This window comes from Penicillium macrosclerotiorum (assembly GCF_028827735.1).
Source record: "Penicillium macrosclerotiorum strain IBT 26536 chromosome Unknown utg000002l_segment0_segment0, whole genome shotgun sequence".
Classification (NCBI taxonomy): Eukaryota; Fungi; Ascomycota; class Eurotiomycetes; order Eurotiales; family Aspergillaceae; genus Penicillium; species Penicillium macrosclerotiorum.
In genome coordinates, this window is record NW_026643082.1 from 1914450 (window position 1) to 1939674 (window position 25225).

The window sequence follows — 25225 nt, forward strand, 5'->3', positions numbered from 1 at the left end:
TGTCAAGATGAATCCGCAGCTCGTCATGATGATGAGCCTCAACCTCACGTGACGGGACCCCTCCTCTTCGTCGATGCGGATGTCAATCGAAACATCCTGGTGACGTGGAGGACCTGAAAGCAAGCCCGCGGAGAAAGCCCAGCATGTCTTCCACTCCATCCACCGATGCCGAATGGGCGAATCTGATTCATAACTTCAATGACCGGGTTCCAGAACGATCATCCTCGCAGCCCGCGATCCCGCTAGGTGTCCCCCGAATGATTGACCATACCCTGTTGAGCTGGCCAGTTGAATCAAAAGATATTGACGCTCTGTGTGCCGATGCTCAGAAGTACGACTTTGCGTCTGTTTGTGTCCGTCTGGAAAATGTCAGCCGCGCAGCCGAGAACCTCAGAACCACTCCGAATATTGCGGTTGCTTGTGTGGTGGGGTTTCCGGAGGGCACCCATGATACAGTTGACAAGGTACGGGAAGCCAAGGATGCCGTGAACCAAGGAGCCAGGGAGCTCGATATGGTTATCAACTACCCGGAGCTGAAGAATGGCTTGTACAAATCGGTCTATGAAGATATTACAGCGGTGCGCAAAGCCGCCCCTAGCCCGATCATCCTGAAAGCCATCGTCGAATCCGCGGAGCTGGACAGAGATCAACTCATTGCCGCTAGCGTCGTGGCATGCATGGCCGGAGCAGACTTTGTCAAGACCAGTACCGGGTACAAGGGACCGGCGACCGTCAGCAGTGTCACCATCATGCGATTGGTGGTTGAATTGTTTGGCACAAACTGCAAAGTCAAGGCAAGTGGGGGAATCCGAAATGCGAGCGATTGCCTGAAGATGATCAAGGCTGGGGCTACACGGATCGGAACCAGCTCGGGAATCAAGATCGTGCAGGAGCTAGATGAAGGGGAGATTCTGGAGCAAGGGGCGGGCCATGCAGTATATTGAATTTCCTTCGAGAACAGCCTTGTGAAGACTTGGTCTTGATGAAATGCTCGTCGGTGATAGATTTGGAAGGACGAGATCGATTCCCAAGCATGTCACATCAACGCCTCACATTAATGGCGCGATTGCCCCGTTGAGAATATTTCAGCAGAGTCAAAAATAGAACAAGCCCGGAAGCTGTCTCTATCTTCATGTAGACCTGTCCATCTCGTTGACAAGCATTCCAGTGGGGAGGTGCATATGCGGCGGCTGGCCTGATGGGTTGAGCCGCCAAGACCTCGGGACTAATCGCTTTTGCAGCTCGAACAAACACAGTCCTCTCGGAGCCGAGCATCACCTGGACCTAACTCCAGTATCTGGCGTAGCAACAGATCCTGGCTTCTGTGAACCACCTGGATCCCCGACTTCACAATGACCAAAGGACGCCCTCTCAAGGCTTCTGAAAAAGCTGCGGATACCGTAGGCAAAAGTCTCCTTTGCGTGAACCCCAACTGTCAGGAGCTGACCGGAACTGCTAGAGACGACGAACACAGATTCGTGAGGCCCAGAGAGCCTATCGAGCACGGCAGCAAAACCGACTTCTGCAGTTAGAAGAACGGAATTCTTTGCTTGAGGATGTTGTCGACTCACTTTCTCAGGCCCTGGATTTGTTCTGCAAACAAGTCAAGCCAAGTCTATCAAGTGCATCCCCTCTTGCGTTGCAAGTGTCAGTCTTAGAAGAGACTACCAGGTCGCAATTGCGGCGGGTCCGAGACATCTCCGAGGATAACAGCGCTGATGCCACGCTATCGATGCGCACCGCCGAGGAAAAGAGCCCCCATGAGGTGTTCTTTGAGCCTCATTCCGGCCTACCAGACATTTCTTGCAAATCAAGAGCGCATCCAGGAGGATCGGGCTCTGGATTTTGGCCTTTGTTTTTCCGTACATCATCCATAACTACTCCAAATGTTGTGCCGGTGGATCCCCATGTTCAACTCGAGGCCCCAATGGTCAATTCAGGGATTGCATATGCCACAACTCCATTTACGCAGAGGTTGTATCATGCCTGTGCGAAGAATGGATATCGCTTCGTGAGAGCTATGGAGTTTACTGATCAAGATGTATGGCCTCATTTTGGACCAATCTTAGAATCTGTGCCACGGGCACATGTGGTGTCATACTTTCAACGTGTGCTGGCAGTGACGCCATGTAATCCGGTCACAGATCATCGCTTTCCCTTTATCAGTCTCGGCGGCGCTGGAACGCATTATTCACGAACGGCAGAAACATCCAAAACATCAAAGAAACATAGAAATCTTCTCCCATTTGAAATCACTAACGGCATTCGGGAAATTCCGTGTGATGAAAAATGGTTTGACGTTCATGATGTTGAGGGTTACTTGGCTAATCAGGGGATTCAAGTGATACAAGTCCCTTTTTCCACAGCGAATACGCAGCACATAAGAAACGAAAACGAAGCCCTTGTGGATAGTGACTTATCTATAATACGACATAAAACAAGGCTCACACCCATTTCATCTGATTTGAACCGCCAGATCAACGACCCACCTAGAATGGTGGTCCGAGAGGATGTTTTCATAGAGGGTAAATCCCCTCTTTTTCATTCATGGGTCTTGAATCGAGGACTAACATAACGTAGGTTTAAGTATGCTCTGTGTCTGCCTTGGCTGTGTTGCTGGATTCCGTCAATCAGATGTAGAGACTTTCCTCTTACAAAATGTCCAGTGGGTCTGATTAATTTCAACTCAGCACACAAAGTACGTGGTTAATGACCGGGCCACTTTCTATCACGATTTTTGAATGTTCCAGCATCTAGGATTAAGACCTTGTGCATTTTCATCCATAGCCAGAATTCTCAGTCTTTGATCCGACCCATGGCTTTTTCACGATAAAGCCAAACCATTGCCGCGGTAGCCCCGGGTCCAACAACTATGAAACCAGCCGCCAGCGCACAGCACATAATTTGGCTGTTCAGATCGGTCAGACCAGCTCTGTACAAGTCCCAAGTGCTCACCAAACACCAAAGGAGGGTTGCCGCTGTCATGAGGAGGAAGTCATATTGGAAAAAGACAAAAACACCCTCAGCCAGTGTACTTTTGGGGCTGAAAGGATCTGTCGGAATGAACATGCGACTCAAAGACAGCTGTCCCGAGATCAGGCATCCTACGATGATACTGATATGGACAGTAGCGGCAATTGCCCCGGTGCTTTGATAAAGGGTTGACAAGTACAGACGATCGCTTTTTCTCTTGGCGGCAGTGATATGCTTGTGATTATTGGAACGATTGAAGATTCCCCATGCTCTGGATATTGTCTCCATGGCAAACACCACTAGTATCGGCGCGGACTGCCAAAAAGCTATGACGGCTTGGAGCACATTGCATTCGGAGAATGGGAAAAATAATAGCATTGTCGGAATCACATACCCTATCAGGACACCCGGGAGAAGAAACTTTGCTGCTGGCACATCTCTACCCTCGCGGAGAAGGAATGTTGGACTGCGTGACACGAAGAGACTTGCTGCAAAGTAAATTGGTGCGACAAATCCAATTCCACGGAGCTGATACACGACGGCCCATAAACTTGGACTGATAAACTATCAACATGGAACCCTTGAGATGAGTCATTATTATCATACCTGGCAAGCAGAGTGAATCTGGATTTTTCTCTATATCCCTCGACAGTGAAAATGGAGATCAACGGCAGCATGCACGATAAAAAGTACATCAACTGCAAAGGCTGTTCCGGAACGGAAGTGTTTGTAATAGCCGGTAAAAATATAGTCACAAGCATGCTGGTCATCTTGTCAATAGAGAGCAAGCCAGTGAAGGATTGTCGCAATGTCAAGTCCATCTCCGTGATTGAGTGGCTGGCCAGTGACTGGTGGAGTAGTGCCGCTGTTCCATTGCTCTGAATCGCTCCGAGAAGCAGTTTGGACGCGAGAATAGCCATAAAGATGTACACAAGGTATAGCACATACCCAGCGATACCACGCGGTGTCGGAGCCCTCAATAACTCATCATAGTATGGTATTTCCCCAGAGGTCCTAGGCACTGGGAACATGTTCAATGACACGGCGGCTGAGTATGTCTCAATCCAGCGGTCCATTATCACACTTTTTGGAATGTATGGAAAGACATACTTTCCTATGAATCGAAGTAATGGCGTCTCCATACATTCCAAGCGCTGTCTGGCATGCGAGGATTCAACGAGGCGCGATACACGGCCTTCTCTTTGTCGTTGTGTCTTCGCAAAAATTTCTGAAAGTTCAGCTGTCGTAAGAGGTTTGGTTGAATCTTTCAACGCGCTCATAAGATGGTTTGTGAGTGCCGCGGCTGTTTCGATGGCGTTGTTTCCTCCTTGTCCAGTCAACGGTTCAAACTAAAGAGTATAGGTCCTATGTTAGCCAAAAACGCCATCACTCGATTTCAAGTAGTAGGATCCTCAACCTTGTGTGCTGCGTCGCCAATGGTCATTGTTCTCTGGAAGTACCACCGTTTGTAGACATACTCTGGTAGTGGAGTATACACCGAGCTCACTCTTCTCTTGTAAATTTCGGAGAAGCGAATTGTCGGAGTGATTTGATCGTCCAAATGTTGCTTGACAAATTCTTCTTCTTCTTTTTCGAAAATCGAGGAATATCGGACCCATGGAGTTTCTTTCCCATGTTTGTGACCAAGAACCAGTAAGACCTGTCATCAGGACCACTAGCAATGAGATATGAGAAATGTTGGTTGAATACTGAACTGAGAGATCCCCTCTCGATCCCCGATACACCTGTTGAGATTCCAAAAATACAAGCGTACGTTGCTGGCAGTGCTATATCTATTATCAGCTCTTATCGAGTATACTATCTCCAGTTGCTTTCGCGTACCCTCTGCTTCCGATGGATCAAACCATTCTGGATCAGATTTCTGCGCTTCCTGCCACATTTGCTTTCGAACGGATGAATGAATTCCGTCTGCTCCGACAACGAAAGTGCCTTTGAAACTTTTGCCCGATTGGGTTTTGACACTCGCGTATTCGGGATGATTTTCAATCGTGATGACTCTCTCTGATGTCAAAATTTTTGACTTGTCCTCAATGTTGTTGTAAAGAATTTCGATCAACATGCGACGATCGAGGAAAAAAAAGGGATAGGTGAATCTGTATATCATGTAGGCGTTAATAGAAAGATAGAGACTTTCCTATCTGCAACGAACATACTTTCGGACTATCGTCTCGTTGAAATCCTCTAATACCCAGAACTTCTCTCCTCGAGAGTCCCTAAAGTTGACTTCGTCAACAGGATATTCGGCAGCTTCGCAAACACTTTCATAGCACCCAAGTTGGTCAAGGATACGAAGCCCATTTGGCAAAACACCAATACTTGCTCCCACTTGGGGCGCAATCTCTGGATATGCTTCTAGAACGACAAAGTCAATCCCATTTTTCTCTAGCATGAGTGCCAGGGACAGCCCAGCAATGCTCCCGCCTACAATAACAACTTTGGGTTCTCTGAGCGCCATCAGGAGCTGTGCTTTGCCGTTCTTTACGAGTTGGGTTCTGGCAGAATGCTTCTTTCAAGCTTCGGAAGTATTTGTTATGTATGGTTTCCATTCGCAACAAACACGAGTATTGAAGTCCCAACGTGCCCCTGATTAGTATGAAGTCGAAATCCATTTGGCCGATGTGTGCCGATCCTTTCCTATATGGTAACACGAGACCCACTTCGATTGGCGCAGGATTCATCCGAGCCCGACATGATCATTAATCGTCCCAACAAACGACGAGATCACAAGAACGTCTCACTTGTCCATCGTATTCTGACTCACTTTTCCATCGTATTCTGACTCACTCCGCAAGATTCCTTCAAAAGCCAGCGAATGAAGGCCCTAATAGTTGATCATGCACCGATTCAAGGACGTGAATCGATATGAAATGGCATGTCCTAGGATGCTTTTAATTGATTTAGGGTCCTAACCTAACTATAAATGTAGCTCGCTGGAGATGTAAGTCTTTTTAAGTCCCTATTATTTTTTAGAAAGCCTACATGTCCATTTTGCGCAAAGTCTCATCTCATACACTTCAGACCGGCAAATTCCAACCAAAGTCGACACCCTTTATACTTAGTATTCTCTCTGCTCGAACCAATCCATTTCACTTATTGACCTTAAGCCCTCAGAGAACCCTGAATGCTCAAAATATCGATCTTATTTCTTCTCAGTATATCATGTTTCAAAGTATTGTCGCATCATATTCACAGGTCAAGGAGAGAATGTCACCCGTTCCCAGTACCGCTGATCCTACAACCGAGAGGATTAAAAGAGAGAACAAGGACATCCTAGTTCATCTCAGATAGAGCATATCCCAGCCACACAGTTGGTGATGGAAAAATGATGCACCCAAGATGCACCAGTCAACGAGATAGAGCACAAGCTTGTCTCAAGCTGCTGACAGAAGCATGCAGTACGACCTGACCCACCAGAACAAATGGATACTACTTGTCACAGGGCATATCAAGCCAAAGATATGTAGAGAAAATTCTGTATCATCATGAAATAACAGGGGATATCTCGCTGCTTGAGAATTGAATGTTCTTCGGAACGAACAATGGAAGATATGCCTCCTGGATGCTTTGAAGGCCAAGGCGATAAATACCAAGAATCCAAAGAGAATAATTGAAAATATGACAATAGTATTTGTGACAAGGTCAGGAGATGTAAAAGGTGGTCTTATTGGTTATGCTCTGAGCTAGCTAGGAGGGTGCACTGGGGTCATGTGACCTGTCTTGGAGGGTAACAATAGTAATACAATTTTGCAAGACCTCTGACGTTTCATTTCCCGAAAAGCTTTCAGCTTGGACTTCTACGAGAATGTCGGTTTTAGTAAAGCAGCCGATAACATCAACAGTACCCAAAGCACTGTGGTGATGGCTGTTCGGTCTTAGGTTGTCCCTCGAATGGAGAGTATTATAGTTTCTTCATAACTCTAGAAGGCTTTTCAAGGCGTTTATAGGAATAGATCGTAAGGCTATTTTCGGGTCGACATGTACGTCTCCCACCTAATTTTGGACTACAAGAAATTCAGCGATGGATTATCAAGTACTTCCAAATGCTATATCTTCCCCAAAATTTACATCTTTGATTTTTTTCTCATGGAGTCCGGGCTCACTTAAGCTTAGGTTAAATCCTCTGTATCATGCATTCATCAAACCCCTTTCAAGAAATTTCCTAGCAAGGCTGCCGGTTCAATTGCCGCAATATGTTATGCAACCCCCTCGCCCACCTGATATGCCAGTATATTAAGCGAGGAGGGGTTTTCTGAGACCTTTTAGAAATATTGAATCAGTCGAAATTTTTGTTATGAACACAAAACGAATATTCCAATGCGGATGCTTTCATTTTGAAAGGTAGGTGCCGAAAAAGCCCAGGGGATAAACCGCTGAGTAAGCAGTAACCCTTCACGAACGGTATCCAAGTCCTGTCAATTATACGTGGTTTCATGTGACTTACAGGGGTAGCGCGTTGTGGGATCGGTTTTCGAATTATCTGGACAATGGCAACAATACCTCGGCTCATTATTTTAACATTATTTATGCATCGCCAAGATAAGACACCTTGGCTGGTCGGATATCGGGATCAGCAGACCCGATCTCCGACTTGGCCAATCTCGGCCGGACCGTTGGCTAACTACCGACTGTCAGGATCGAGATGCGGCTGTAAATCTTGGGACGAAAGATCGAGGGCTTTTTTCTGGGATACATGGACGGGCGAATTGTGTCCCGGTACCGCCCTAATTTGAGCATGTGGGACGCCCATCCACAGATCATTTTGCGACCTGTACATAATTGATGGTCTGAATTCCATAATCACCAATTGGCCGAAATAAGCGAACAAGTGTTAAAGATATTTTCCAGGAAGAAAAAAATGATGATGATGATGATATTAGGAAATAAATCATGAACCAAGGAGCTAGTCACTTGGCAAAACTTAATCTCTGAGGTCTCGTTGAGGGATGGCATCACATGCTAGAAAATAGATGGATGCCTACTTCCGTTCAAGATTCGGTTTGAAAAGCAAACTAAATACAAACAGTAATGACACTCTTAATCTCTTGCCTTGGGGTATCCGATTCGAGTGATTTGGTTCGCCCGATCCTGTCCTGGGCTTCCGGGCTGTCTGGGCTGCACGGATGCAGAACTACAGGGCTGGGTTACCAGCCGCTGAGTCAGCGGGTTTCATAGTGTGCCCGAAGCAGCCAACAGCTCGGTGATCGACGAGAGGGAGGCCTGGCGTTCGGGTCCTGGGACTCCGAGCCCCAATAGTCCGGGCCGTTTCATCATTAATATGGGCCTCTGGCCAGTCCGGTCCCCGGCACTGATCTCCTTCCGGCCCCGACATTCTCCACTGGGTCAATAGCAGGGGCCGCAAACACTGGAATCCAGTCTAAGTTTACGTAGTCGTGCTGATAGTCCCAAACTTCTTCCGGCCTGCCCTGTGGCTATGATAATCTACCCGATATTTTTATCGTATTTTTTCCCTCTGTCTCGCCCTTTTCCGAAGCTTGCATAAATTGAACGCTATTGCACTTTTAATAATTTCCGGCCTGTCTGAAGGTTGTTTCCTTGTCTTTCCAAACGCTCGAGACCACCCTTGCTATTGCAAAACTTAACTAGTTTGGTGGTCAAGGTTGCAATCATGGCTTTGGATCCCCTCAATGAGGACAAAATCACTATACCACACGAGGATGACGAACCGTCATTCGAGCCCATCAACTTAATTGAACAGAGCGATGTGGAAACCCTCACTCGCATTGCTACCCAACAATCCCGTCGACAGTCAACCGTTACCCATCGTCTCGCATCTATTGCAGAACAAGACCCGGCCCTAAATCCTCAGGGACCCAACTTTGACCTACGAAAATGGCTTATTGCCGCCATGAATGATGTTGGACGCGATCGTACGAGGGGTCAGGGTATGGGCATTGTCTTCAAACAGCTCAACGTCTATGGATCCGGAGCAGCGCTGCAATTTCAAGAAACGGTGTCATCGCTGTTGACGGCGCCTCTTCGACTACCGCAGGTATTTCGGGAAGCTCATTCCCCTCGCCGGCGAATCCTCAAAGACTTCAATGGCGTTCTCAAGCGCGGAGAACTATTGCTGGTACTGGGCCGACCCGGTGCCGGCTGCAGTACATTCCTTAAATCGCTTTGTGGTGAGCTTCATGGCCTTGAGCTTGATAAGGACACTGTGATTCACTATAATGGTATAGTCCTCTTGCCCTATCTTCTTCGGCCATTTCTTCTTCTGACACCTATATACAAGGTATCACACAATCTCGGATGACGAAGGAATTCAAAGGCGAGGTCGTTTATAACCAAGAGGTATGTACACTTTCGCACTCAATTCTTCTCAGGCGCGTACAACTTAACTCATTGGATTCTTTTCCTAGGTCGATCGACACTTCCCTCATTTGACTGTCGGTCAAACCCTCGAGTTTGCAGCCGCCACTCGCACGCCAGCACATAGATTTGAGGGCATGTCGCGCGCAGAATTTGCTAAGCTCATGGCTCAAGTGGTTATGGCGGTATTTGGACTCAGTCATACTTATAATACTCGCGTGGGTGATGATTTCATTCGTGGCGTGTCTGGTGGTGAGCGAAAGCGCGTGAGTATCGCCGAGATGGCTCTCGCAGCCTCTCCCTTGGCTGCGTGGGATAATTCGACGAGAGGACTTGATTCTGCTACAGCCTTAAAGTTCGTTGAATCTCTAAGATTGCTTTCGGATCTGACTGGTTCGGCTCATGCTATCGCTGCATATCAAGCTAGTCAAAGCATTTACGATGTTTTTGACAAGGTTGTTGTTCTCTATGAAGGACGTCAGATCTTCTTCGGGCCTGCCTCGCAAGCAAAAGCTTATTTCGAACGACAAGGCTGGGAATGCCCCCCACGTCAAACTACTGGCGACTTTCTCACCTCTATCACCAACCCACAAGAGCGCTCGGCCCAGCCGGGTATGGAATCCCGTGTTCCTCGTACTCCTGAGGATTTCGAGAATGCTTGGCTGAAATCTGCCGAGTATACGGAGTTGCAGAACAACATCACTGCATATGAGAAAGAATATCCAATTAGCGATGATGCAGCTGCCGTTGTTGAATTCCAGGAGAAGAAGCGTGGCAACCAGGCAAAGCATACACGTCCAAAGTCACCATATATCATCAGTGTTCCTATGCAAATCAAGTTGAACACTGTTCGTGCCTACCAAAGACTATGGAATGATGCTGCTTCCACTGTTTCTACAATTGTCAGTAACATTATCATGGCTTTGATTATCGGTTCCGTTTTCTATGACTCTCCCAACACCACTTCTGGCTTCACATCAAAGGGTGCAACTCTGTTCTTTGCTGTCCTGCTCAACGCTCTCACAGCTATGAGCGAGATTAACAGTCTCTATGCACAACGTCCCATTGTTGAAAAGCATAATTCTTACGCATTCTATCATCCATCGACCGAGGCCATCGCCGGCGTGGTCGCTGATATACCGGTTAAATTTTGCTTGGCAGTAGCATTCAACATCATCATTTATTTCCTTTCTGGTCTGCAGCGTGAACCAGGGAACTTTTTCCTCTATTTCCTTGTCACGTTTTTGATTACCTTCGTCATGAGTGCTGTTTTCCGCACACTGGCTGCCGTCACAAAGACTGTCTCGCAGGCCATGGGGTTGGCCGGTGTAATGATCCTTGCGCTCGTTGTCTACACAGGTAGGTATCTATCTCAGGATATTCTATCCCAGATAACTAATCCATTTAATAGGCTTTGTTCTACCGGTTCCCTCAATGCACCCTTGGTTCGAATGGATTCATTATCTGAATCCTATCTACTATGCCTTCGAGATTCTTATTGCCAATGAATTCCATGGAAGGGACTTCCCCTGTGCACAGTTCATTCCATCTTACGCGGACCTTTCTGGAAACTCGTTCTCTTGCTCTGCCTCTGGATCTGTGGCAGGTGAAACGACGGTAAATGGCGATCGATATATTCTGCTGAACTACGAGTATAAGTTTAGTCATGTCTGGCGTAATGTTGGCATTCTATTCGCATTCCTCGTTGGCTTTATGGCAATCTACTTCATTGCCTGTGAGCTGAACTCTTCCACTACCAGCACCGCCGAATCACTGGTCTTCCGCCGCGGTCATGAGCCAGCATACATGCGCCAGGACCTGAATAATTCTGGATCAGACATTGAAAGCAAAGAGACCGCACCTGTAAATGATTCTACGGTCGACAAGTCTGATGAGAGAGGGATGTCCGCTATTCAACCGCAAACAGATGTCTTCACTTGGCGAGATGTGAGCTATGATATTGAGATCAAAGGAGAGCCTCGCCGTCTTCTAGACCATGTCTCAGGATGGGTGAAACCTGGTACTCTCACTGCACTCATGGGTGTCAGTGGAGCGGGCAAAACGACTCTTTTGGATGTCCTAGCGCATCGTACTTCAGTCGGTGTTGTAACTGGTGACATGTTTGTGAATGGAAATGGACTTGACGCAAGCTTCCAGCGAAAGACGGGCTACGTCCAGCAGCAAGATCTTCATCTTGAAACGGCAACAGTACGGGAATCCTTGCGCTTTAGTGCTCTTTTGCGTCAACCCGCAAGTGTTTCGATACAGGAAAAGCACGATTATGTCGAGGATGTCATCAAAATGCTGCACATGGAGGATTTTGCAGAAGCTATTGTTGGCGTCCCCGGTGAAGGTCTGAACGTTGAACAGCGAAAGCTTTTGACCATTGGCGTTGAGCTAGCTGCAAAGCCCAAGCTTCTTCTTTTCTTGGATGAGCCTACAAGGTAAGCTTCGCACAATCACTTACCCCAATTTCTTCTTTTTCGGTTCGTTACTAAAACCTTATTCTAGTGGTCTTGATTCTCAGAGTTCATGGGCTATCTGCTCGTTCCTCCGAAAACTTGCCGAGCATGGACAAGCGGTTCTTTGTACCATCCATCAGCCCAGCGCTATCCTTTTCCAGCAGTTTGACCAACTTTTATTCCTTGCTAGAGGAGGCAAAACTGTCTACTTTGGGCCCATTGGTGAACAGTCGCGAACACTACTGGACTATTTTGAATCGCATGGTGCACGCAAATGTGGAGACAGTGAGAACCCGGCTGAGTTCATGCTTGATGTCGTGAATGCTGGTTGTAACTCTCAAGGTGAAGACTGGTTCAATGTCTGGAAGCAGAGCAAAGAAAGTGGACTGGTCCAGACTGAGATTGATCGGATCCACAAGGAGAAGCAAGGCCAAGTTCAACAGTCCGATGACTCCTCCGCCAGCCACCAAGAGTTTGCAATGCCCTTCTGGTTCCAACTATACCAGGTCACCTATCGTGTCTTTCAGCAGTACTGGCGTATGCCATCCTATATTATCTCTAAGTGGGGACTCGGAATTGCCTCTGGTCTTTTCATTGGTTTCTCGTTTTACCAAGCCAAGACGTCACTCCAAGGAATGCAGACAATCATCTATTCAGTATTCATGCTCTGCACCATCTTCACTTCTCTCGTTCAACAGGTTGGTTTACTTGATCTTGTCAATTAAATTTTATTTTGACTAACTTCCTCCTAGTTGATGCCTTTGTTCGTGTCACAACGCTCTCTTTATGAAGTCCGTGAGCGACCGTCCAAAGCATACTCGTGGAAGGCTTTCTTGATTGGCAACGTAATCGTCGAAATACCTTATATGATAATTACCGGTATTCTCATTTTCGCCTGTTACTTCTACGCTGTCGTCGGTATCCCGTCGTCCGTGAGCCAGGTTACCGTCCTTCTACTCTGCATCCAGTTCTTCATCTATGCCGGTACATTTGGTCAAATGGCCATTGCCGCTCTTCCCGATGCGCAGACTGCTAGCGCAGTTGTGGTCCTGCTTTTCGCTATGTCGCTTACATTCTGTGGTGTCATGCAGCCTCCTTCCGCACTCCCTGGGTTCTGGATTTTCATGTACCGCGTTTCCCCCTTCACCTATTGGACGGGCGCCATGGCCTCCACTCAGGTTCATGGTCGTCACGTTGAATGTTCCTCGGCAGAACTTGCCACTTTCGACCCCCCCTCTGGTCAGACCTGTGGCCAATATCTTAGCAAATATGTTGAGTTGGCAGGTGGCCAGTTACTTAACTGGAATGCCACGTCGGACTGCCAATACTGCTCGGTCACTGTTGGTGATCAGTATCTCGCCCAATCTGAAATTTACTACTCCCAGCGCTGGAGGAATTTTGGCATTGTTTGGGCCTTTATTGTGTTCAACATCTTCATAGCCACCACTCTTTACTATCTCTTCCGCGTCAAGCGCTGGAATCTGGAAGGTATCAAGCAGAAGCTTCTTCCCTCCAGATTCTCGAAGCCCAAGGCATGAGGTTTACTTTCTCTTTTTTTACCCTCTCTCAGACATCATTTCTCAAACTTTATTTTTGTCACTTCACATTGTGCTTACTTCCATAACCTGGTTTTTCCTTCATGTTTATACATTGCCTATAGATTCCGTCTTCTTTTATTTACAATTTAATAAGATTTCAATCAAAATTTTCGGTGGCATATGGACTCATATTATCCTTATTTACAAGTCATCCTGACAGCCTATTAGTATTATTAATTTCTCTTTTTCTATTGAGGGTGGAATAATAGCCCTATGGGCAGAATGATACTCGGAGGGCTGGAGATTGCTCTCTCAAAGTTACTTAAAAGTAGCTAATCTACACCAATTACGGCTGATCTGCGGTCAATTCCAAACTTGATGGCAGTAGAACCATTCCGCGATTGATTAATTGCTAAATCCTCGGATGTGATGTGTTTCCACATTCTTCTTGTAGACCGTAGAATAGACGCTGGACATATTATGTACTATTCATTGATCTATGGTTTCCAAATTAAGATGTGCTTATCACTCCAACCACGCATCCACGGCAGTTTTAATTGCATCCTTCAACCATGCTTCCTCGTACGGGACAGCCGAGTCAAACCCATGCTCTCCGTCCCGCACTGTCAAAACCACCCCGTTGCCAGGAAGACCTTCAGTGACTTGTTTTGCCCGAGTCACAAACTTCTCGACATCTCCAAGAGGGACTACAGTGTCTTGGCGGCCGTGAATTACTGCAATGCCGCCCTGTGGGATCTGAAGGTTTGGCTGCTCTAGGCGCTCCATGGGATAGAGTACCTCGCGTGGCACGCCCTGCGATCCACGCTCGTACATTCCCGTGATAGCCCCGTGCTGCACAGCAGCTAGCATGAAAGCCAGGCTATCTGGCGTACTGATTGATGACTTGACGGTGTCTAGAACTACCGCTTTCATGTTCTCATGTATGACGGATTCTGGGATGGGATGGTTGAATGGCGCGGTCGCGCGGGGCGAACTGAATGATTCTGAGCTAGGGTCCAAGAAGGGATATGCGAGAACTGCGGCACGAATCTCTGTTGGATGCGAAAGTGCGAGATACAGGCTGATAAGGCCGCCGGCGGAATCTCCAGAGGTAAAAATACGGCTCAGGTCGACCTTTGTCGGGCTTGTGTGCTTCGCCAACAAGTCCACGAACTCGGCTGAGTGCACCCAGGTCCAGAAATCTTCAATGTCGGCATAGATATCGGCCCCAGTGGCTTCTGGTAGGAGACGATAGTTTGGACTGACGATGACGGCTTCATTTTGTAAGGCGAGATCGGAGGTCCATTGGGGCCACCAGTCCATGTAGAGCGAATCGCCCATCATCTGCGAGATGAGTTAGCGTGGAGCTAACCGGTTTGGGGGGTTTCTCAGGAAGCAATTACCAAGGCACCGCCATGGGTTCGAATTATAAGCGGTCTAGCACCGTTATACTTTGTTTTCGGGATCAAAATATCAGCTCGGATCCCATGGTCGCCGATATGCTTATAGTTGTGTTGGAGGATTTCGAAGCCGTCCAGTTTGGGGTTAGAGGGAATAGACATTGCGAATGATGGCAATTGCTGTCGTGATGAATTCTTGGAATGAATAATCGTTGAATGCAAGTCCTTCAACCATTAAATAGATGCCATTACTCGGCCTCGGACTAAATGGTTGCCATGCACCGTTAAGCCGGTGGGACGGAAGCCCCATCTCCGGCCTCCACGGAGACATTCCGGAAACCTAACATAATCACCGCGCATTAATAAGACAGATTGCTTCGGCTTACGAGTGTAATTCCGGCGGTGGAATCTGCTAACCTCATACGATTAGTTGGTCTCGGTTGGTTGGTAATTGGGAAATTGGTAACGTGTTTCACTAGTGAGCTGCGCACACCAATGAGCTGCGCACCCCATCCAAAACGCGCTTCCCACGCGTCACCTACTATCTTCTACCATACACCATGCCACCAAAACGTTCTGAAAAACGCTCAAAATCACCAGATAGGGAGGGTAGGATACTACTTGCTATCAAAGCTATTCAAAATGATACTACCCTATCTATACGAAAAGCAGCAGCGGTTTATAGCGTGCCAGAGAGCACGCTTCGAACGCGTATAAAGGGCGTTCCAAATCGCCAGGATACACGATCACCACGTCTTAAACTGACACAAGAAGAAGAGGATTCGCTTTGCCAGTGGATCCTATCGCTTGATACGCGTGGTGCTTCCCCTAGGCCTTCGCATATTCAAGATATGGCAAATCTTCTACTAGCAACGCGTGGTAATAACAAGCCTTCTTCTATTGGTGTCAATTAGGTAACACGCTATATTAAACGACGACCAGAGCTCTGTACACGCTTCTCTAGACGCTACGACTATCAACGTGCGCAAAACGAAGATCCTACTAGTCTACGCGCGTGGTTTAGACTAGTAGAGCGTACGATTAATGAAAACGGGATCCTTCCTAATAATATCTATAACTTTGATAAAACAGGCTTTGCAATAGGCTTGATATCTACTACTAGAATCGTTACACGGAAGGATCTATACGGTCGGAAGCCTCTACTACAACCTGGAAATCGGGAGTAGGTAACAGCAATTGAATCTATATCGGCATCCGGCTACTCGCTTCCGCCGTGTATAGTATTTAAAGGGAAGGTTTATATTGCTAGCTGGTTTGATAACCTACCGAAAGACTGGCGAATCGAAGTATCACCGAACGGCTGGACTACCGATGATATAGGCCTGCGCTAGCTAGAAAAGCTCTTTATTCTAGCAACTACTAGTCGTACGCAAGGCAAATATCGCTTATTAATATTAGACGGTCATGGAAGCTATCTAACACCACAATTCGACCAAATCTGCCAGCAAAATAACGTTATACCACTCTGTATGCCGCCGCATTCGTTACATCTTCTACAGCCGCTAGATATAGGATGTTTTGCTATCCTAAAGCGCTCATACGGTCGCTTAATCGAGGCCCAAGCCCGCCTAGGATATAACCATATCGATAAGCTCGACTTCCTAGAAGCCTATACCCTAGCACGACAGGAAGCCTTCCTACCTAGCACTATACAATCAAGCTTCGCCAGCGCCGGCCTAGTTCCGCTAGATGCCGACCGAGTCCTATCAAAGCTTAATATATCGCTTCGAACACCTACACCTACTACTAGTAGGCCTAGTAGTAGGAGTAGTGCTTTCGTGCCTACTACACCACATACGATTAAGCAGCTTAACAAGCAAGCTTCATCTATCAAAGCTCTACTACGCAAGCGCTCGTGCTCGCCAGGAAGCCCTATAGAGAGAGCGCTAGATCAATTAATCAAAGGCACTGAACTAGCGTTTCATAACACTGTTTTACAAGCGGAAGAGATTCGGCAACTACATAGATTCAACGACAAGAAACGTCAAAAACGCACACGTTCTACTCGCCAGATATATAGGCAGCAAGATCCTACGGTCGGCGAATCTATATCTCTAGATTCAACGTTGCCAGCAAGCGTTGAAGCTATTCAAAACGATGATGCAGAGCTTCCTCAGCAGCCTACCGAGGTCGCTAGGCCTACTACTAAGCGTGTATTTCAATGTTCTGGATGTGGGAATATAGGGCATAAGATTACTCGGTGCCCTAGTAAATAGTTGAATTAAATATATGGCGTTTTGGTGGAAAAATAGTGTTTTCAAAAAGTAGTGGTTGGTAGGGTGCGCAGCTCATTGGTGTGCGCAGCTCACTAGTGAAACACGTTACCTACTGACCGATTATGAAATAATTAATTAAAAAGTGACTATGCGAAGTGTTGTCATACTAACTTTGGTAGATGCAATGATCCCCGCGAGGCCACAGCAGCTTATCGGGGCGCTCGGACCAAGGGCGATCTTCGCAACGTCTTCGATGATACAATCTAGGAGAGGAAACGCCAACCATCCCACGATCACCGCCAAAGCCGAATCGCCGTTGCAATGGATCCCGATGCCAGTGTCCCCGCCGAACCGGCCCCCTCGGTCTTCAACTATGTCCTCTCCTTCCTGCTTGTCGGTGTAGCGTGGGGCTTTACGACCCCTTTTATCCGGCGGGCAGCCGCCGACTTTAACGCGCGACAAGAAAAGCAGTCCGCCGACACGGCTGCCAATCGTGGACGATCGCAGACGCAGTCGTCCCCGCAGCCGGGACTCGATGGCGATGGGCAGGAGGAGCAGGAACTCCTTGACCGGGACGAAGATGAGGAGGGAGTGAGGAGAAGAAGCAGCAGCCAGCAGCGGCTGGAGCTCGATAATCGCCGAGCCACTGGGAGGCAAGCAGGACAGGGGCCTGAGGATGAGACAGAGGATGCGCCTGCTCCGGTGTGGATGCGATCTTCCTCCCAGCAATCCTGGTTGCGAGCGAAAATCGTGTCCCTGTTTTGGACTGTGGTGAATCTGCTTCGCACGCCGGCGTACTCGATTCCTCTCGTAATCAACCTGACGGGCAGCATTTGGTTTTTCTTGTTAGTTGGGCAGCACGGTATGTTGATCTACTTTCCTTCCCTTCGGTGTCTTCTCCGCCATGGATGTGGAGGAACTGGCCGTGATGGTCGTGGGTAATACTATGCTGACGACGGCTCGCGCAGAACTCTCTCTCACTGTGCCGCTAGCCAACTCCAGCGCGTTTATGTTCACCGTGCTCGGCGAATGGTACGTGGAGAAGAAGGTCATTGCCAAAGAGACATGGCTGGGCCTTATTTTGGTACTGGGTGGGATTGCCTTATGTGTGCACTCGAAGAACCAGACTGGGTGAGGTGGACAGTGAATAGAATGTTTTATTGCTGAGATAGAAATCAAGTCCGAATACTACGTATGTCTTTCAGGAAATGCGGATATGCATCCTTGATCCTTACATCTCCACGCACATTCCTTCATCACGATTCTCGGCTTCATTTCATCTATACCAACAGCATACAACCCGCCCACGTACACACAGAATTGGAAACAGACGCCTAGCCAGAAGACCAGCAGCTCGTATATACAGATACAAAGACAGATCCAGTGCGACCCAGCACATCATACATCTATGGGACCAGAGCCGAGAAAAAAAAATCCAGAAACAAACCAACATACCAGATACATCACTGTCATACATGTATAACGGCCATGAGCGAAGGGTCGTCACAAATTTTACACGAATCCGATAGCCATTGCCATACCAGACCGGACCCGCCGTGGTATCAACGCAAGTCAACAAACGCAGCGTGGGATATATTGAAAAGAATAAGACGGAAGCAAGGCTGAACGAAGCATAATCGTCATGCTAGAAGGAGATGTCGAAATTCAAACGCCTCGGAACTAGACGAAAAGTTAGTAGATCCAAAGGGTGGTTGGTGAGGGAAGAAAGCGGAACTCACCATCCGAACAATCAAAAACCACATGGCGCCACAAAACTTGAACATTGACAACCCAGCAACACTCCAAAGGACGACTTCCATGTATATCATGGACCGTTCGCTCTGGGTTTCATCTTGGTTGGTGCTATCGGTGGTAGATGTGTCATCAAAGGTCTCCAGGCCAGCAGCACTCAACACCACAGCTCCAAGAGCGAAATTGCAGAACACCCAAGCCAACACAACAGCACTTCGGAACCCCTTGTAGTAGTCTGCCTGGCGCTCTTCATCCGAGATGTTCTTCTCTTCCTTCGGCGCCTTGACGGCAAACTTCTGAAGTTCAGCCTCGTATTGGGCGTTCAGGTCACCGTCATCCTGAGGGATGTTGACATCAACCTTGCCGCCAGGCTTGAGAGTAGCAGACGGTAGCTTCTCGGCCTTGTCATCACCCTTAGTGCCCCACGTGATGTCGTGAGTATTACAGAAGGCGTAGATGTTGAGCACATTGATGTAAGTTGGGGTGAGGAGAATGTACTGAATGAACGAGGTGAACATATGCCAGGGGTCCATGAAGATGAACGAGGCTAAGAACCACATGACATAGGTCGAACCAAGTGACACGATGATCGAGAAGAATGTCTTGTTCGTAAACAGCTCGCTGACTGAGAAGTTGTTTTCGGCCACTTCTGTCTGAATGGACTTCACCGTGACAAACACTGCTGCAAAAGACAGGTATATCATAATGAAAATCCAGAAGTACACCATCGTCATATAGAACTTGTTCGAGCCACCAGGACGGTTTCCAAGGGCGAGGACGAAGCAAGTAACCAGTGTAGCCAGATAAAGCCATTCGAAAACAATCCCAAGAACCTTACCAGCAGTGCCCAGGAGGTCATCGCTGCCCAAGTATGTAGTAAGAATGTGGAAGACCAGGAAGAAGTTACCCTAAAAGACGCGTTAGCAAAGGCATTTGTAAAATAAAACGAAAAGCAGGGAAACATACAATGCCAAACCAGGCAAAGATCATAGCAATGGTTTGATAAATGAACTCAATCATCAGCATGAACTTGCGCAGGAAGCTATGATCACTGCGGAAGATCTGGTAGAAGTGAGTAATCGCATAAACGGCGGCGAAGAAACTACCGTTCAGCCAACGACGGCGCTGCAGAATGAATTCGGCCATGCGGTCAGGGACATCAGTCTCGCCTGTCGAGGACTTGACATAGCGCAACAGCCAGCGGCATTTCCGTTTTGAAACGATCTCAAAACAAAGGATACGATCCTCGGCCAGGTACATGTTAGCCGTGAAAATGCCGGCGTTGGCGCCGTGCATCTTCTCACCCAGAAAGTACCGCTCGAGCGGACCTTGTCCGTTCTTGTCATTTTGCAGAGCAATGTAACGATAGGCAGAAAAGGCACCTGGCAACACGGAGATGAAACCAAAGGCTGACTCCAAAGGCTTGTCGAGAATGTTGCTCAGTTTGTATTCGAAATTCTGGCCGGCAACAAGCGGGTTCAGCAGCTTCTTGCCATGCGAAAGCATGACCTTGATCTCTCCACATGCACCACCGCACATGGGCTCCACATCAAATGCCTTCCAGAGGTGGTAGATCGAGTCCCTACCAGGCTTCGTACCGGCATCCAGAAGAACGCAAATGTTGGGATCTAGCACGCGACCGAAGGCCTGGAAGAACCAACGATGGGAGTTAATCTTCTTCTGGTTCTTTTCCTTCAGACAGAAAATCATCTGCACGGGAGGGCCCGATCGAGGCTTCAGATGAACTTGAGTTCCCTTAACCTCCAAGCCAACCTGTGTGGTATATTCATAGATGTGAGCTGTCACGTCCTTGTTGTTCACCTGCTGCTTGGCGATTCCGTCCTGGTACACGCCCAAACCGGCAAGCACAGCACGAGTTCGCGGATTGATCTTAGCACGACCATCACTGATCACGCAAACAACAATCTTCTTCCAGGCGTCCTTGCCCCAGGTCTTGCTGCTGGTGCGCGAGCACATGTGCTCGATATTTTTGAACACACCAGACATAGTCCGCGCGAACAGGAAATCATCTTCGTTGTACATGGTTACCACAATGAAGAGTTCCGTGTGACGCGGTTTAGCGAAAAGCTTCTGGCGCAAAGTAAACCGTTCCTCAAAGAACTCGGAAGGGTCACAAGTTGCAGCAGAGTAACGCATGTGCGTAAACTCATCACGACCAGGGGCCTCGGCATGTGGAACTTGGCTAAGCAGCTTGGGTGCGATGGGACAGTCCAGCACAAGGTTGCCATTGAACAATTGAACTTCTTTGACTGTCTTCCAGCGCTTGATGGGAGCAGGACTGGGTGTCGGTCGCGGCTCGTCTTGGTACTCTGCATTATATGGGTCCGGGCCAAAGGGATTCTCGCCGGCTACCAATGGGGCGTTGTCATCGTATGGAGTACGGCCATCTTCTGGATACTGGCCAAGGTCGTAATCATCGTGGGGTGTATGCGTCGGTTCGTATGGTTGCGTATAGTAGGCGTCGTGGTGGGCTTCGGGGTCAACCGTGTAATCGCCATACCCGTAGGGTTGGTGAGATTGGTGGCCCTCGTAGGCCTCGTGGTGACCGTAGGAATTGTGTACATTCTCAACGGAATACTGAACAGAATCCAGCATCAGTCAGTGTCTCTCTCTCTGCTCATCAGCGCATGGATTTTGTTTGCATGCGCCTAAGCACTCCGATTACTTACAGTCGGTTGTTCAGCAAGGCGATCGCTGGAGGGCATGGGCAGGTGGCCAGCAGGTCCATAGGGATTGTCCTGGAGCTGATAGCTGTCTAGCGGTCGCCCTGGGGATGGCGTGCGATTATTGTAGGCGTTTAGATTGTGGGGATTCATGATGGGCGAGCGATGTTCGTCCCCAAAGGGATCTGAAGTGGATGACAGTCAGTTGCTCTTGCTCCAACCAAGCTCTAATTAGTTCTCCAGAAGCCGAATGTTTCAGTCGCACGGCCGCAAAACCTCCAGTCCCGTGGCTACCGTGCGCTCTCAGTGGCCAGCACAGACAGCACGACGTTGCTGGGATGGTCACAACTGCGGCTCTTTGCTCGTTGTTTTTCGTTGTTTTTTGGCCGGCTCCGTAGATCGAGGCAGGTGAGAAGAGAAAGGAGGGGACACTCACCATCGCCAACACGATTATAGGCCATGGCGCCTAAGCCTCAGTCTTGAGTTTGAGTCCAACAAACAAGATCCCGCCCCTGTCGTTAGTTACAGGGAGGTTTGGTCGGTAAGAGATTGCGCCAGGAGGCCCGAGTGGAATGTCCGTCGTCGAGTGGTGCAGGATAATCACTAGCCCGAGCCCACGCAGCAACGGAGCCAAACTCTCGGCAGCGTTTCAGAATGGGGGATTGGTCCAAGCGAAATTGAGAAGAGGAGGAGGGGCGGTCCTGGGGTTGGAGATTCGTAGTCGCTCTTGTCGCACGATAGGAAGAAAGGTAGGTCACGTCCAGACTAAAATGTTGGACCGCGGGATAACCCCCCTCTTGTGTTTAGTGTTTACGACGCTTCAAGAGGTCGATCGTAGCGATGACGGTGGAGTGGACTGGCAGACGAATAGGCGTGCTTGCGCTAGACCCGCACTGCCCCGTGGATATGTGGATATTCGCCGAGTTGCAGTAGTGGTGGCAGATGCAGAAGGGGAAAGGAGCCTTCAAACTTGAATCACAAGGGTCAACGGATTGAAGACTGGTCCAAATGATGAAGACCGAGGCGGGCTTCGAGAGAGCAGCCGGTCAATATTGCAGGAGGCCCTTTGAAATCTGAAACCACGATCACCCACGGGTTGATGAGTGGGACCGTGTTCAGGCCCAAAGTCACGGGCAGAACCGTCACTGGGCCAACCGCAACCCTGCCCCAGCACGGCGCCACACTTCGCCACACTTTCTCACAATCACTGGCCCTGGCCCACGGTTCGCCCGCTGCGCCCCTGGTTGTGGCGGCCGTTTTGCAGAGTCTTGTTCTTTTTATAGCGAAAATCTCGTTGCCTGTGATCAGACCATTATTGCGCCCTGGAGGATAGAAGACGCAGTCCAGAATACAGGTAGAGAACAGACAGGGTACAGACAGGGTACAGGCTCGTATCCGGTACTAAGGAGGATCCTTGATTTCAATAACATCTGAATACTATATATAGCCACTGTATATATACCTTGCAAGCGCTGGTGTTATAGATCTGGGCCCTGTTTGCCAGAGCCTGGTTTTGGGGGTTCCAGGGTTGGTTGTTCTAGAGGCTCTCCAAATATAATCGACAAGGGCTTGACGATGCCATCTCCCAGCTCCTATCGTTTTTTTATCTCTTTTCTTTTCTTTTCTTTTCTTTTTTTTTCATGCTCATTGATTGCGTAAGATGTAGCTGTCCAACCAAGTTCATTGGTCTATCAAATCGTCGGGGCGGTTTCAACGAAGGCCTCGTTAAGACGGGGCCGATAACAGCGATAACCATGTCCCACTTTCGCCCCGATTTCCCAGTCCGCAGTTCCTCCAACCACGACGCAGTTGCTACCCCCCTTTCCCTCCTCGACGAAGCCAACACGGCGGATTAGCTGCAACCATACACGAAGAGTCACGGGTCACAATGTCGTCCAACTCCAAGGAACGCCCCGCGAGTGTCTTATTTGTCTGCCTGGGAAACATCTGTACGTCATTGGTACCCCGCTCCGAAGCCCGGCCTCCGCCCCCCAGTTGTCCAGTTCCGCCTCGCAAGGCTTTGGCTAACACGACCACTCTCAAGGTCGGTCCCCTATGGCCGAAGGTGTCTTCCGGAATGTGGCCGAAGGAAACCCGACGATCGGAGAGATTGACTCAGCTGGCACTGGCGCCTATCATAGCGGCGAAGGCCCTGACTCGCGTACCATGAGCACCCTCAGAAAACATGGAATCACGAACTACGATCACGCCGCCCGGAAGGTCACCAAGGATGACTTCCTCAAATTTGACTACCTGCTGGCAATGGACAAATATAATCTGCGCGACCTGCTTGACCTGCGGGAATCGGTGATCACGTCCCTGAATCGAAAGGCGGGCCCCAAGTCTGCGGCAAAGAACACCCGAGCAGCCTCCGAAGCCGCGATTGGGGCGCATGGCTCGGACACAAATGTTGCGGAAGTCCGCCTATTCGGCGACTATGGCAAGGAAGGTAAACTGCACGATCGCGTGGGCGGCGGTGAGGTGGTCCAGGATCCATACTATGGCGGTGCAAATGGTTTCGAGGAGGTCTACCAGCAGGTCGTGCGGTTTTCTCAAGGCTTCCTGGACTACCTTGAAAATGATGAAGAGTAAAGTCACACATGAGTCTGTGGCATGGTGAGTGATAAACCAGTTTTACGGAACCATAGATCTAGATGGGTGGGAGCTGGTTCCTTGACGATACCCTGCATTTTCCATGAAGACCATCTCATGAACTACGACGTATGACACCAACTTCACATGAAAGATATGACATTTCATGGAAGAGAAAAGAAGAAGGAATCATTGGCTAGAAAAAGAACATTCGATGCGATGGCTGTACACTATTTTACACATACTATGACAAGATATATATCGGGGCACCTGAAGGTCCCTTTCCGCTGAAAAACATAAAACGTGTAGGAAAAGCTAACGGTCCCCCTCAGACCTTCTCACTGATCTTAATAGCAGCTCGGCAACCGAGACGAATGACATCCACGAGCGGGTCATACGGTTTGGCTTCTTTGGAATCATTGGCCACTGCATGGTCCAGATGCTCAAGCTCTTCATCGCGAATGCGTCGGAATGTGGACAACATCTCCTTCAATTCATCATCCAACTCCTCTCCTCGTCGTTCAGCATCGGCTTCCCATGACAGAATCTCTCGAACTTGCTCGTTGTAATGTGATCCGATCTCGGTCTCCACTGCTTCCGTGCAGGCCATGGCGGCTTCGCGACCTAGGGCGGCGGTAGACCATCCGAGAAAGGTGGCCATAACTTCCCATAGTGGGTACATCGCAGTTGGACGGATCTCATGCTTCGCGACTAGTTGATTGAATGTTTTCAGGTGTCCTGCTTCCTGGTCGTACATGTGCTTCATCAAGGGCCGGAGGTGTGGGTGGGATCGGACGACTTGGGGATTCTGGGCGGTATAGATGAGGGTTGCAGCAAGTTCGCCCGCTTGGTTGACGCGCAACGCACTGTCTAGAAACTCGCGCTGCTGCGGGCTGAGGACGTATCGAGGCTTTGAGCTCCCGGAGGATCCGATAGAGGCATGTCGGCATTGAGAACGCATGGCCATTGGGGCAAGGAAGTCGAGGTAAATTGGAGACACTCGGCGAACTGGGCGCCGACATTGTGCCAAAGCACTTCTTCGTAGAGCAGGAAGGGCCTCCATTGTTGGTACTAGGGAAGTGCAGCTTTCAGTGTTGAGACTCAGCCTTGAAAGATGCTGGGAAAAGGTCTTGGCGCCAGCCGCGCGCTTGGGGTCTTGGCAGCCGAACGTCATGAACCGACGGCAAAGGCCAACTTGCGGCGAACATTTACGCGGTCCGTCGATATCTTCGCCTC

At 48.8% G+C, this 25225-nt stretch overlaps 8 protein-coding genes across 8 annotated transcripts; 4 read left to right on the forward strand and 4 right to left on the reverse strand.

The window, feature by feature from the left end:
* Positions 1-143: 143 nt before the first annotated feature.
* On the forward strand, positions 144-944 carry N7462_001822 (2-deoxyribose-5-phosphate aldolase; the record flags this gene model as incomplete). Its single annotated transcript, XM_057073548.1, has 1 exon — positions 144-944. One exon carries the CDS (start codon positions 144-146, stop codon positions 942-944), a length of 801 nt encoding a protein of 266 aa, XP_056937189.1.
* Positions 945-2796: 1852 nt separating this feature from the next.
* Positions 2797-5449, reverse strand: N7462_001823 (FAD-dependent oxidoreductase; the record flags this gene model as incomplete). The annotated part of the gene is made up of 6 exons (XM_057073549.1): positions 2797-3529; positions 3580-4322; positions 4391-4633; positions 4717-4760; positions 4816-5087; positions 5148-5449. 6 exons carry the CDS (start codon positions 5447-5449, stop codon positions 2797-2799), a joined length of 2337 nt encoding a protein of 778 aa, XP_056937190.1.
* Positions 5450-8620: 3171 nt separating this feature from the next.
* N7462_001824 (putative ABC multidrug transporter) lies at positions 8621-13324 on the forward strand (the record flags this gene model as incomplete). Its single annotated transcript, XM_057073550.1, has 6 exons — positions 8621-9188; positions 9248-9306; positions 9375-10683; positions 10736-11768; positions 11836-12484; positions 12539-13324. 6 exons carry the CDS (start codon positions 8621-8623, stop codon positions 13322-13324), a joined length of 4404 nt encoding a protein of 1467 aa, XP_056937191.1.
* Positions 13325-13849: 525 nt separating this feature from the next.
* On the reverse strand, positions 13850-14886 carry N7462_001825 (uncharacterized protein; the record flags this gene model as incomplete). The annotated part of the gene is made up of 2 exons (XM_057073551.1): positions 13850-14668; positions 14728-14886. 2 exons carry the CDS (start codon positions 14884-14886, stop codon positions 13850-13852), a joined length of 978 nt encoding a protein of 325 aa, XP_056937192.1.
* Positions 14887-17282: 2396 nt separating this feature from the next.
* N7462_001826 (uncharacterized protein) lies at positions 17283-18096 on the forward strand (the record flags this gene model as incomplete). The annotated part of the gene is made up of 2 exons (XM_057073552.1): positions 17283-17823; positions 17930-18096. 2 exons carry the CDS (start codon positions 17283-17285, stop codon positions 18094-18096), a joined length of 708 nt encoding a protein of 235 aa, XP_056937193.1.
* Positions 18097-18626: 530 nt separating this feature from the next.
* Positions 18627-21550, reverse strand: chsA (chitin synthase I; the record flags this gene model as incomplete). Its single annotated transcript, XM_057073553.1, has 4 exons — positions 18627-18641; positions 18701-19621; positions 19680-21311; positions 21404-21550. 4 exons carry the CDS (start codon positions 21548-21550, stop codon positions 18627-18629), a joined length of 2715 nt encoding a protein of 904 aa, XP_056937194.1.
* A 1735-nt stretch (positions 21551-23285) lies between these two features.
* On the forward strand, positions 23286-23989 carry ltpA (tyrosine protein phosphatase LTP1; the record flags this gene model as incomplete). Its single annotated transcript, XM_057073554.1, has 2 exons — positions 23286-23346; positions 23442-23989. 2 exons carry the CDS (start codon positions 23286-23288, stop codon positions 23987-23989), a joined length of 609 nt encoding a protein of 202 aa, XP_056937195.1.
* A 328-nt stretch (positions 23990-24317) lies between these two features.
* Positions 24318-25052, reverse strand: N7462_001829 (demethoxyubiquinone hydroxylase family protein; the record flags this gene model as incomplete). The annotated part of the gene is made up of 1 exon (XM_057073555.1): positions 24318-25052. The coding sequence occupies one exon, from the start codon at positions 25050-25052 to the stop codon at positions 24318-24320; it is 735 nt and encodes a 244-aa protein (XP_056937196.1).
* Between the last annotated feature and the right edge of the window lie 173 nt (positions 25053-25225).